Here is a 14,076-nt window from a genome sequence, read left to right as displayed (position 1 = left end):
GCCCCGCCCACCCCGAGTGAAGGCGTTGCTAGGCGACCCAGAGCTCTTCCTTCTTAGTTTGGGACCTAGTAGGCCCCCAAAAAGGAATTCAGCAGAATCCTTATCCAGGATTGTGGATAATATGTGACAACACTGGCAAATTGTATCAATTCCTCACAGCCTTCCTGTAGTCTCTCCACCTTTCCAGTCTCTTTTTCCAGATCTCCTGCTGCCTAAGGCGCCTTCCACACAGCTGTATAAAATCCACATTGAACTGGAATATATGGCAGTGTGGACTCAGATAAGCCAGTTCAAAGCAGATACTGTGGGTCATCTGCCTTGATAGGAGCCCCCGGTGGTGCAGTGGGTTAAACCCCTGTGCCGGCAGGACTGAAGACCAACAGGTCGCAGGTTCGAATCCGGGGAGAGGCGGATGAGCTCCCTCTGTCAGCTCCAGCTCCTGATGCGGGGACATGAGAGAAGCCTCCCACAAGGATGATAAAAACATCAAATCATCCGGGCGTCCCCTGGGCAACGTCCTTGCAGACGGCCAATTCTCTCACACCAGAAGTGACTTGCAGATTCTCAAGTCTCTCCTGACACGACAAAAAAAAAAATCTGCCTTGATATTCTAGGTTATATCGCTGTGTAGAAGGGCCCAAGGCTTTTTCTACACTGTCATATAAAATTATCCAGATCATCTGCTTTGAACTGGATTTAACTGGCAGTGTAAACTCATAGTCTGGTTCAAAGCAGATAATCTGGATTATATATGGAAGGAGCCTCAAGGTGGCTAGCAACGTTAGAAATTACATAAAGATGTACGATTTGAAACCGAAACATCAACACTTAACATAGAATTAAACATAGAATCATAGAGTTGGGCCATCCAGTCCAACCCCCTACGAAGAAGCAGGAAAATCACATTCAAAGCACCCCTGACAGATGGCCATCCAGCCTCTGCTTAAAAGCCTCCAAAGAAGGCGCCTCCACCACACTCTGGGGCAGGGAGTTCCACTGCTGAACAGCTCTCACAGCTAGGAAGTTCTTCCTAATGTTCAGGTGAAATCTCCTTTCTTGTAGTTTGAAGCCATTGTTCCGTGTCCTAGTTTCCAAGGCATATCAAGACATACTACATTAAGCCATCCAAATCCTCCTGAAGGCAGGATGTCCCTTTGTTGCTGAGTGATTGTGTCACCATGGGGTGCTTCCTCTCAGGCGGCCATGCTCCAAGGCCTGAGGGGCACCGTTCTTTCTGTCCATGCAAGAAGTCTTTGTTGAGTCCTTATAATCAATGGGGAAATCTACCCTAGGAAATGAAGAAGAATTTCCTAAGATTTTGGCATGCTGGAGTCACAAAAAGGCTGGCATTTCATATTTTATACATAGACACATATATGGGGTTCATAAGGCATACACTGGGAAAGAGGGGAAAGAAATTCATATCAACCCATTCCACCCACCAGAGTTCATTTAAGTCCTGAAATCATAATAGAAATCCATGAGGTTTAGGGAGAAGAAAAGGTTTCTAAAAAGTTTCCAAAAGTTCTAAAAGTTGATCAAAGTTTGAGGAAAGTTGCTTAATCCATGAGGGCAAAATGGGGAAGTTTCCTCAGAGTCCATTGAGTCCTTGGGAAGTGATTGCCAGTGCTGGAGGTCGAGATCCATGTTGTAAAATAGAGAAAACTATAGATCCCATCTCGTCAAGGACCAGGATGGCCTGTCAGCTTCCTGGAGGTCCCAAGGGGTGGCCGCAGCAGGTCCCCCAGGTCAACAGGCTCTCCAAGCATCAACGAGATGGCGGCAGCGATGTTGTGGCAGCAGGGAGCCAGCTGGGCTCCATGTCAGGTTTTGGGGGCAAAAGGGGTTATTTCCGGGGTGGAGAAGTTAGCGGAGCAAAAGCAAGATAGCCATTAGTCTTGAAATTAGTCTATGAGAAGAATGGCACCGATTTTGGGGTGATCCACTGACCCGTAGATACGGGGACCCGATGGGTTTCAGTATCCACGGTTCAGCCTCCCCGGGATGCTGGAATTGCATCCCGGGCGGGCCAGCAGCCATCTGCAGCCCAGGAGAGAAAACGTTCATGCAGAGAATGGTTTGGAAGCAGTAAAGGACATAAAGTAATACTATAGAGAGGGAAAAGTTACAATTAATATATACTTTATTGGGGGGATTTGTTAGGTAGGGGAAGAAAGCAAAGCAAAGTCTTTGGTTGAATCTGCTGCTGTGGCCGCATTCCCTTGGATACTGGCCCAAGTGGGCAATGGAGAACTGCGGAACTCCCTGCTGCAGGTCAGATCGGCTTCAAGGCAGGGGCCCCTGGCTGGCTCGCCATTATTCCCAATGCCCATATGTCATGATTTACTGCCATCTTGGCCTGTTTCTGCAGTAGGCCTATGTTTACAGAAAATGCTGATTATTTGAGAAAACACTGCTCCAGAGAGGAAGTTACTTTTCAAGGTACATCCTGACAAAAATGGCTAGCTGGTGGCTAGTTAGAAACCTCAAGTTTCCCATTCGCTCTGGAGTTATGTTTGCAACAGACTAGCAGATAAGATTGATTCATTAAAACAGTCATGGTTGTGCTATAGTTGTCCTTTTGTTACAAGAGACATCTCATTCTAAATGCAACAGCACATGAAGGGTTAAATGCCATATGATTATAAGTAATGTTCGTATTTTTCATGCATCCCATTAAAACAGCTTAGTTCTGAATCATTTCCCCTTATACATGTGTTTTAAGGGTGTATAATTAAGTAGTTACAAGTTGTTAAGCACTTGATGAAGTGTGAACCAACCAGTGATTTGTTTTCCATATTTACATCAACCCGCCCCCAACTCAGAAATGACAGCAGGATGTTTTTCATCCTCTCTTTTCTTCACCAGATTACGAAGTGATTGGTAAGGTCATTGCAATTCTTCCAATCCCATTAAAAACAAATACCAAGGGAATCATAATCAAAACATAGTAGGTGCTAAAACTCAGGATGCCACTTCTGAAAAATATCCCTAATTGGAAAACCTGCAACAGCCCTGACAAATGAGCATTTTAGGATGTCTTCTCAGTTAACATATTATGTCTTTTGTGAGACATGACTCACATTGCGTGTTAAAAATATTGCTATAGCAATGCTATTGTGTTATACAAAGTAATGCCCTTTGTTCCTGTACCCCATCTGTATTTCTGCAATTTTAAAAAAGGTGTTTGTCTCATGTTTTTGATTGGAAACATATCCAGATATGTTTCATGCCATCTTACATTCTCTAGTTTTTTGAAAAAATTAAATAGCCATCTTTGTAATAAAAACTATACATTTAAATTCAGTTTAACTGACTTAACTAAAGAAGACCCATTGACTCAATTGGTGAATCAACACCTATATAAATCTCATTGATTCATCCACTCAAGTTGGAGGTAGCATAGCTCAATGCTATAAACTCATGAGATATTTCGTTTTTACAAGGTCTGCATCCTTCTCTGCCAACAAATGCTGGTTCCTCATCAAACTGCAAATGTCAAGATTCCATAGGATTAAGCCTTGGTAGTTAAAGTGGTGTCAAACTGCATTAATGCTATACTATAGATGCATCCATGGAGATGTTTCATTCGTAGGGTTGCCAAATATAAAAACCAACTTGACATTAAGAAACAATAAAAAGGCTTTTAAGGGAGGTCTTCAAATGTTTCATTGAGTTTTGATAGTTTTGAAAGTAGACAGAAAGCTTTACTCAGCTCATTCATATTTATTTATGTAATTGTAATGCTGCAGAAAATGGGGAATAATGAAGCACAAAAAGAGAGAACGCCTGCCCTTTCATAGCCATTGCATTATGTCAAAGCAGCATGAATGAGTAGGCTTTCAATGGTCATTAAGAGTTGGAACAGCGATGGGATAGGTGAGCTAGAATTACAGGCACCACTTCAGAACAATGAAGGTGCAGGGGTGTTATAAATGGAAATATAAAAGCTTTCATTGTTTGGAAAGTGGCAAACACAAGAAAATTAATAAGGGGTTGGTTGGGAGGTATAAACGCAAGTAATAAGTGCGTGGGTGAGGTGTGAAAGGACAAATGGCACTGAAAGCCATTCCCAATGCAGAAACAATCAAGCTATATCATTACAGAAGGCTGTGATTAGAGTCATGTGGAATTACCAGATGGACATTTGTCCTAAAAGTGGCACACCGTGGAGGAGGAGGATAGCAATGACTTTTCCATTCTTGCCTCTCTTTCTAAGCAGCAGATGTTCAGACTCTGCCATTGTTGTCTGCATTCATAAAACAATTGCCTTTTCTATTTTTCTCATTATATTAGTTAATCAGAACATTTGCAGAGACAAGAGTACTGAGAGGATAAATATAATTATTTCACTAGTCAACAATGAGAAAGATGGCACAGCTGCTGGTGTTACCAAAATGGGCCAAAGGGTTGTTTTCATTCGCTTATTCTATATTAATGAGTGTTATTGTTTTGTGTGAAACTGCAGCAGTTTTGTTTAATCAAGGAATAATGTGCAATTCAAATGCAGAACTTGGAAGAGTTTATCTTATGGGCCACAACAGACAATTCTCTAGACAGGATCACTAATGAGAATTCTTGTACATAAGATGAATTGTCCACATTCTGTTCAAATACATGTTCAACCAGGTGAAGAAGGCCTCTGAAATTCAATTATTTTTCAAGGGGAGATGGATCTTCCCCTCTTCTTCTTCTTCTTCCTCTTCCTCTTCTTCCTCCTCCTCCTCCTCCTCGGTCTAGAGTTATTTTCTAAGACCTGAGTCAAGAGACTAGTTCACCAGTTGGGTATATTCTCTACCTAACAGAAACATACGTTAGTTGTCAACTTGTCAGTTATAGCCCCTTCAGCGTTCTGAGCAAAACTTAAAAAGTTTATGTTTCTATGCCCTCAACACTCATAATCTTCTACCCAAAAGGTTCCTGTATCATTACGGTGCACTCTAAACTAGTTACAGCTCTTCCTTCAATTTCACAGAACCAAAAACTATCATATCATGTACATCCCTACTTCTCCAAAAGATGATGAGTTCCGTTGCTGCAGTCCTAGCTAGTTGATTTTTTTTTCCAAAGCAGAGTTAATAGATTTAGCTTTAGGGAGTGTGATATTTGCTCTCTTCTCCATCACCCTTGTTAAATATACCAGTTGAGGATAGGTGGAAGCTTATTATGGGATTCAGCTTCAATAGATTCTCATATAAATTGTGTTGTTCTTCTGTATTTCAGGCATCCCTGAAAGATTTAGTTCTGTGCTCGAGGCCTATGCCATTTGGAGATCTTACAGCCTATTAGTAAAGTTTGTTCCTCTAAGCAAGTGCTGTTAATATACAAAAGCAAGAATCCCAGTCCTGACAGATACATCATGTTAACTTCTTCCTTTATGAATGCCTCCTGATTTAGTTCTCTTCGATCCAGTGAAAACAAGTCACATCTCACATGCTGAATTACTGCACTAATTACACGACAGACACTAGCATATTGCTCTGCAGCAGTTATTTTGGAATATCAATTATGGGCAGGCAGAATTTCTGACAGCTGATTTGTACCTGACATTGTGAGTAAAGGCTTTAACTAGTTAAATATACCTGACTTTTCCATCCCCTGCCAACTTGTTTCTTTGGGAGGGGGGTTTCTAAATAGTTTGAGCTTTTTTTAAAAAAAATGCTTGGGAGATAATTAATCTCTTGTTCTTGAGAGGCAAGGGCTAAAGGGGAGAATGTTCATTTTTGTGTAAGCTATTTTTGGTCTGTTGTGCGTGAATCTGCAACCTGTAGTAGAGTGCTCAGATCTCAGAACTTGCCTTGAGTATCAGAGTTTGGACTATCTTCTCTGGTTTTTAAAGCTGGGAGAAAATGTTAGGATGAGAGCACTGCCTTAGAAAGTAAGTGGGTGGGGAATGTGTGTACAGTATATAATATTTCATTTGGTGGAAGTTGGTGTCCTTCTTTGGAAAGCTATTCTCTGTATACCTTTGGCAGATTCTGAATGTTAGAAGAGGTGAGTAACAAATGAGTTGTTGCTGTTGTGGTTGTGGTTGTTGTTGTTGTTGTTGTTGTTGTTGTTGTAGCATGATGTCATCACAATGTCAGTGCTTGGGATAAATGCAGCTTCCATGCTCCTCACCACTGTTATAACTCTCCCAACAAAGTTAATATTTTTCCATGAAATAAAATGTACAATAACTACACACCTTGTTTTAAAAAGGAATAATGATAATAGATGGCTCTTTGAAACATGATTGCCCTCTAATATAAGGTGTGTAATACCTAGGTGACTTCTTTTAGTACTTCATCACACTAGAGAATGAATCCACTTTAAATCTGGTTTCTGCTTCCTGCAGAATTCTGGGGTTTGTAGTTTAATAAGGCTGTTAAAGGTTCCTTCCTAAACTACAAACCCCAGAATTCTGCAGGAGGCAGCAACCAGCTTTAAAGTGGATTAATTCTTTAGTGTGATGAGATCCTTAGATTACAATGTCTTTTCCGAGCAACTGGTATCATGAGGGTTCCAGTTTTATTACTGATCTTTGGCAGTCATGTGGCTTGAACTTGGCCCTGAATCCACAGAAGCGACCTAGCTATAATGTATTCATTGGAAATTAGGAGTGACACTTGATGGACAATTGTACAGAATACATGCCAGCAATCTACAGACCATGTAGGAAAATGTAGAGGCAGCATTTCTTCTCTCCACGTAGAAAATATTGAAACCAACAATGGAAAATGTAGGTGTGCCTTTATCATCTGTCGACTTACGATGACCCCATAAATTTCACAGGGTTTTCTTAGCCAAGGAATCCTCAGGGGTAGATTTGTTTGTTTCTTCCCCTGAACTGCCTGGTACGGATTGGGAATCTCCAATCCAAGTACTAAGCAAAGCTAGGCCAGCATAGCTTCCATGATCAGACAAGATCTGGCATCTTTAGACCAGTGTATGGCCCTAAAAAAACAACAGTTCCACCCAAATTTTGAGGGGGACCAAACCTGTCAAAACCAGCCCAAAATGTTGTCAATTTTTCAGAGTCCTCTTATAGGATTTTTTTCTTAATGGCCCATTTTTGTCTTTTCCCTCTCTCCAATGAAAATTGTCATACTTTAGACCCTTGCTGAGAGGAGTGGCGTTAAGCTGAGAGGGAATAGGGAAACCCAGGGAGGATGGCAAGTGACTTCAACAACCTACTAATCGAAACACCGAGGCTTCACCCCTGGAAGCTCAGGGTCCATTACTCCACTGCCTTCGTATCCAACAGCTCCTCCATCATAAAGTGCCATAGGGATATTTCTGTAACTGACAAGTAACAGAAGAAATATATATTCCCCCCTCCCTGTTTAAAGATCAAGATTTGGGGGGAATATGTTCACAATGCCTTCCACTGCAGGGATACTTTCTAAATCTCTGGAGCATACAAGGTATTCCATCACTTCTTTATAGCAAGACATGTAAGGCAGGGCGCCATGTCAGTGCTGCTAACATAGCAGCAGGGTGTCATAGAATGGTGTAATTTTCTTCTCTGCCAAGTGATTCTCAGATAAACTGAGCAAATGAAAAGTATACCAGTGGCGCCAATATGAATATTAAATCAGTGATGCAAAACATGTATTTAAGTCGACAATAGAAATTTCCATAGTTCATGAACTGTAGCATAGCAGTCATTTACAGTCATGGTTTCTGGTCTCCTAATTTGTTCTTTAAAACCCATTATGTCAAAGGAAGACTATTCCATTCCAGATGGTACCGAAGGAGTAGTTCATATATTCAAATGCAAACATGCCGATGATGTTATTTTGGGGGACATTTTATGATACAAAAGCATAAATATTCCCATACATTAACATAAATAGTTTTCTGAAATGCTGAAAATCAGTAGACAGTTCACTAAGCGCTGTTAGTAAGAAACACATTGTCGACAAGCTTTATTTACAAGTAGCCTTTCCAACTGTGGGTGGAGATGCTAATATATTATTTCCAAAATACACTTTTAAAAATCTAAATACAAGTGGTCCACAGAGATCGTGTGTTATAACTGGAAAAGAAAGCATGTTTGGGATTTGGTGTCAAAACTGCAATACTTAATCATCTTCCTATTTATCCCTCAGTACATTTCGTTGTTTCGGTTATTTAAAAAATAGTTGGAAGAATTCCTGCTATTCTACACACTTATAGCAATACTTATGTTTCCCATCTGGTAAGATCAGTGCTGGGAAAAATTGCTGCCCATGTTGGCTGAAGGCTTATTTCTGTGTTACTCCACGAAAACAACTTGTCCAAGTTCAGATACTCGAAAATTGTGATAAATAATTTTCTCTGTAGTGCCTTGTTTTCCTTCCAATGACAAAGGCCACAATTTTATTCTTAGTGAAGCAGTGGCAGCATTTAGCGAGCCAGACTAGGTTTGTCACAGACCTGTTTTCAAAACCAAATGCAAGCCCAGAGGCTATTGCATGATCTTGGTTCAATCACTAATCTCCATCCCTCTCAGGACAGACATGAAGATAAAATAGAGGGGAAGGTCCATCTACAGATGCTTGAAGGACAATTTGAATGTTTATATTATCTAAAAATATTTCCAATCTGGTATTAAGGATGTAATATCTCAGCCTGAGTAAAGCCTGGGAACACATAAAAGGTTTTGGGATGGAGAAAATAAATGATTCCTAGACTTTAAGAAGGAAGAAGAAATGTGTGCTTTGCTACAAACAGAAGTAAACACATCCTGATGAACCTAATACAGGCAGTCCCCAAGCTACAAACAAGATAGGTTCTGCAGGTTTGTTCTTAAGTTGAATTTGTCTGTACGTCATAACAGGTATAATTTGAAGTATAATTTCAGCCAAAACAATCATCTATCTATCTATCTATCTATCTATCTATCTATCTATCTATCATCTATCTATTGCTTTGGATAGCATAGGGAACAGCTAACGCCTTGTGCTGTTTTTTTGCTGTCTGTGCCCTTGTTCAGAAGATTTCACTTCACTTTCTGTCCCTGTGATAATTGGATTTTGAAATTAGGATTGGTGAGAAAGCTTCAGTTGAGACCCTTTCCCCCTATGATCAGTCTTTCAGGAGTGAATTTCCCTTCCAAGGGGTATATTTCTTAACTATCTGTCATTTGTAAGTCAGATGTTAATAACTAAGAGACTGCCTGTAAGTCAAAGTAGAAGCCAAGTAAGACTCACTACATTGATGAAATCATTTTAGAGGGAGTCCAGTTTGGGAAAGGTGAAGTTTAATGTTTGTTGTAGGTTTTTTGGGCTATATGGCTATACGGCCATGTTTTTGGGCTATATGGCCATGTTCTAGAACATGGCCATATAGCCCGAAAAACCTACAACAACCCAATGATTCCGGCCATGAAAGCCTTCGACAATACTTTGTTATATTCATTATATAAAGAGTATTATAAGTTAAACTTTAATGCTTGTTATATGTTCTCACATTTATTCGGCTGATGCTTTATATGTGTGTGTGTGTGTGTGTAAAGATAAATAAGAGTTTTCTAAGCACAACTAAGCTCAAATTGCACAAATTTTGTGTCACCCTCACACAAACACACTTTTCCACACCACCTAGTGATGCAATGTAGGCAAGGACAGCTAACTGCCAAGTTGGCAAAATTGGGGGTGGGTAGAATTGAGCATAAAATATTTGCTCTGGGTGTGAGTTTCAGTTATCTATAAGCAAACATGTGCCTATGATGATATGTACACTCATTCTCTACAATTTGCCGCCATTCAGTTATGCAATTATAAATGCTATCTTAGTGCTGCATGCAAATGCAGTAATTCTGTCACCTAGTAACAAACAGAGTTGTTGGAGACATGGAAAACATTAGGTTCCCACAAAAGATCTATCTGCTAAGGCATATGGAGTGAAGAGAGGGGGAGACCGATAGTGGATTGCTCCTCCCTCTTTTCCACTCTTGCAGCGATGGGTACCCTAAAACCCATATTTTTGGGAAGCACAAAGGGCTGCAAAGGAGAGAAGTGAAAGAAATTTATGTCCTGCTGGCAGTCAATTGGCAGGACAACCTTGTCCTTAGGCCAAATCATTTCATGAGCAAAATAATGATCTTCTGAATAAGCTGTTGCTAAATGTCTAAAAAAAAAGTATGCATTTAAAGCTCGGGGGGTAAAGAAAGGGAAAATGCAAAGAAACCTGTTGATATCCTTTCCTCGATTTTTGATCCAAAACAAAAATCAGAAATAAAGTTGTATCCAAGTCAGGAATCTGAAGCTTTAATTCGATGGCAAACTGATATACAATGTAGCACTCAGTAGAAAACAGTGGTACAATGATGATCAATCCATTTTATTTTGTATTTACGTTTCTTCAGCAACCAGCATAACCATCTGTAAACATTTAACTACATTAAAATGTTTTGCTGCTAGCAGACATCAGTAATACGTGCACATGAGTAAAACTTCTTATTCTTGAATATATTTTTAAATGGACTTGAGGAGCAAATAACATTGATTCAGACTAAGCTGAAGTTCCAAGCAACACACAAATTCAGCTGTATGTATAAGCTAAGGAGGGATGAAAGTGGATTTGTTATCCAGTTTGTGACACTTTATTTAAATTACAATACCATTTTGTTTGTCTTTTTTTTAAAAAAAAAAAAGCATAAATATGTAACTAAGAGTTTCAAAAATCTGGTTATGCAGACACATCAAAAATGTTATGATCAAAAGCAAGAGCTAGTTCAAGAAATCTCAGGACTTCAAAATCAGCAAGGTACAAAGCTAAAATCCATATGCTCCTTTTCCAGTTATAAACACTTTTGCTAAACATAGATATTTCAACATATATTAATATATTTTTCTGACATTCAAAGTTGTAGAATCAATATGGCAGAATTGTTAAAAGCACATATGTACAAATAGTCTTCCCTGTGCCCCCACTTACATAAAGTATTTGGCATAATTATAACAATCATACTGCATACACAACTGTTCGCGTCTCCCCCCACCCGCCCCACATAGCTGTACTCCTTATTAAAATTAACCAGTTATATACAAAAATACTTGAACATTTATTATAGAAAACTTCTATAGCTACCATTAACAGCATATACCTGCTGAAGGTTTCAATGAAGGAATATAAAAAGTGGTCACTATGTTCCAGTTAAGCTATGAACAAGGCGCACGGTTAAATCAACACAAGCTTCCCAACAAAACAGGGAGATAACTTTTTCATGGTATGACTGAAAAAGACAGGTCATACACTCAGAAACAGTACATATATGGGGGAAACCAAGTTGTTTTAGTCTTGACACTCCTACAGCTGAACATGAGTTTCTGAAAGGCTCTACAGGAGCATTCCAGACCCATCCAAACTGATTGAAAAGTTCCAGGTTTTGTTCTTTCCAATTTTACATTGGGTTAAAAAAATGACCTGAGGTGCTAGTATTAAAAGTCTCTGATTGGACTGAGAACTGACAGAAAATATTCTGGAATAAATAAAATGTGTACAAATAAAAAAGAACAAAAACACAATCTGGGAGCTTCTGGTCTTTTTAATCAGTCTGGATGAACCCTAACTCTACCTAGAAAATATTATCTGGCAAGGACACTTCCAGATAGCACACTGTGCAGGAACAGGTCCGCCACAATGGAGCACTTCTTAGTTATGGGCAAGTTTTCTGTTTCTACATCTGTGGAACAGATAGCAGTAGGATGGAGGAATGCTGTCTCACAAAAGGGAGGTCAAATAAATATGTAGAGTCCATGTCTCAGTTCTTTTGCCTTGGGAGATCTGGATTTGCTTCTTGGGAGTCCAGAACTGCAAAATTCCTTCATCCAGTATTTTTCTCTTTCTGTTAGGCCAAGATGCCTAAAGGCAATTTTATAATTTGCATTCTGATGAGATATACAACAATCACTGTAGACTTCGCAAGCATATATTATATGCTGCTTCTTAAAAGATACAGGAAGACCTGCTTGGAGAAGCAGTGGCATCCTTACATCTGCATATTTCAAAGATTTTTATAATCTATTGAGAATGCCACACTAATATCCCAGTATTTGATCCTTTTGTAACTTCTGATGCTAACTTACACTTGATAGAGAAAAATATACAAATTAACACAGCATGCCATCTATGTTCTGAAGGAGTGCCAACAAGCATATGCCAAGACCCTCCCAAAAATCCTGCATAAGATCCATAGTTGGTTTGAAGGAATGGAATATGGGGCAAAAAGCTTCTCCTCAGATGCTCCTAAAGCTTTTGTCATGTACTGGCATGTACAATCTGGACAAAAGAAGTTGCTAAAAAGCTGAGAGAGTACAAATACAATTCATTGTGTTCCTTTTTTAAAATTAGACTGCTCTTTGATTTGAACCCTACATTTAATGCACTTTCCAGTTAGATCTCATGAACACGTATTTGTACACAATTATCTCCATTCTTTATGCTCTGTTTACAGCACTGGCAATGGTCATTCATTGGTTCCCTAATGGACAGAGACATTTATGCCACAAAAACAACTCAATAATTAATTTCCTGTTTTGAAACAAAAGGTGCTTTTCTAAAATGAACTTTTATGTTAGGTACAGATTCAGCAACCAAATTCCATGACAATTGTATTTTATCAGCTATATAGAACTGTGAAGTAAATTGTACCTCATGAAAAGCAAAAATAAGTTGTGATGAAATTGTGCGACTCACAAAGACAAATCAATAGCATAGTGCTACACTTTTCTCCTTAAGCAAAAAAGAAAATCTGGAAATGTATATCAATACATTTAATAAAATGCAGGAATATGTTCTCAGAAAGAAAGGAACTTTGTTTCATGAAATCAGATACAACAATGTCTTTTCAATATTGTAGTCTGATGATTCGACTTATCATTTTTGTTTGTGTACATGAATTATGAGGCTCAAAAGAGAAGAGCTTTCAAAACATTTGCAAAAATTTAGAAATCATCTTATTACAAGAGCCTTTTAATATACTTAGTTTAAACCATACTACTTTTGCATGCTCTAAAAAGTACAGCATCATATAAACAAGGAAGGGAAGTATAGTTTTGATTAAATTACATTTGGGAGGAAAAAACCGAGCTCATTCAAATGAATATGCATCCAGTTTTCCAGTACTTAATACTAAAGTAATTATCTCAGTCTTTTTCCCTGTTTCTGTAACATCTTGCATTCTGTGTTAATATTTTCATTTGACCAAAAATGTGCAACATAATATTAAGCAATTAAAAAACCACTGTAAAGTATTTTTGTGAAAAATATTAAAGTGCCTATATTAGATGTGGTTTTCTTTTCCACCTGTCATTACAAAAATGACATACTAGCTTCTCTTCTTTTCTGTTCCTTCCTTCTTTCTTTCTATAACTGAGACACTTTTCGTGGTAGTGGCCTGGGACGTGGGACCTGTTCAGTTCTCTTGTTACTACTTTCCAGATTGTTCGGTCGGACCAAGAGGGGTTTGGGGGGCAGTGCTGGTGGATCCGTAGGAATGGGGATAGTAAGACTGTGAGGTAGTGGGACGGGGCGTTTCAGTGTCCGTTCATACACACTGTAAGGTGGTGGAGTCTTACTTTCTTTTCTCACTGGTTCTTCAGAAATATTGCAGTTAGAAACTGGTATTGAGTGGTCGATGATGTGACTTTCAAAGCCAGACGTTTCCGATGTGCTACATCGACTGAGTGAGGAGATACCGCTGCTGTAACTTCCTGACAAGACTGGGGAGTTAGAGATGAGTCCAGAGGAATGGTAGTCCACAGGAGATGGAGTAAACGATTGCACACAGTTCTGGGTAAAATAATAATGATGATAACAAAAAACACATAAATAATTAAGGCAAATATACAGAAGGGCAAGAAGTACTTCTTTGTAGTGACATACCAAATCATGGATAAACAATCATTTTACTTCTGTACCTCTGTAAACAATTTGGAAATGATGATTTCATGCCTTCTAAATCAAAAACTGAATGGTGCTACTGTTTACATGTACACATTTATTCACTGGTCAAACTGTAAAACTTCTCAAAACCCAGTACATTCAGTCGCATAAGTGGTAACATTCTGCCCTCTAATGCCAAGCATGAGTACTTACATGAAAGGT

General features: G+C 39.0%; 1 protein-coding gene across 9 annotated transcripts in view; it reads right to left on the bottom strand.

Annotated features, from left to right (window-relative positions):
- Positions 1 to 10,208: 10,208 nt before the first annotated feature.
- The window catches only part of DOCK4 (dedicator of cytokinesis 4), a 314,593-nt gene continuing 310,725 nt past the window's right edge, over positions 10,209 to 14,076 (bottom strand). For all 9 annotated transcript variants that reach the window (XM_060777634.2, XM_060777638.2, XM_060777641.2 and 6 more), the window contains one exon: positions 10,209 to 13,761. In XM_060777634.2, the coding sequence (XP_060633617.2) occupies positions 13,336 to 13,761 (426 nt within the window). In that variant the 3' untranslated portion in view covers positions 10,209 to 13,335. The remainder of the gene's footprint in view (positions 13,762 to 14,076) is intronic.

This window comes from Anolis sagrei, chromosome 5 (genome assembly GCF_037176765.1).
Source record: "Anolis sagrei isolate rAnoSag1 chromosome 5, rAnoSag1.mat, whole genome shotgun sequence".
Lineage (NCBI taxonomy): Eukaryota > Metazoa > Chordata > Lepidosauria > Squamata > Dactyloidae > Anolis > Anolis sagrei.
The sequence above is the reverse complement of the archived record's forward strand: the minus strand, read 5'-3'. Positions and strand labels throughout refer to the sequence as shown.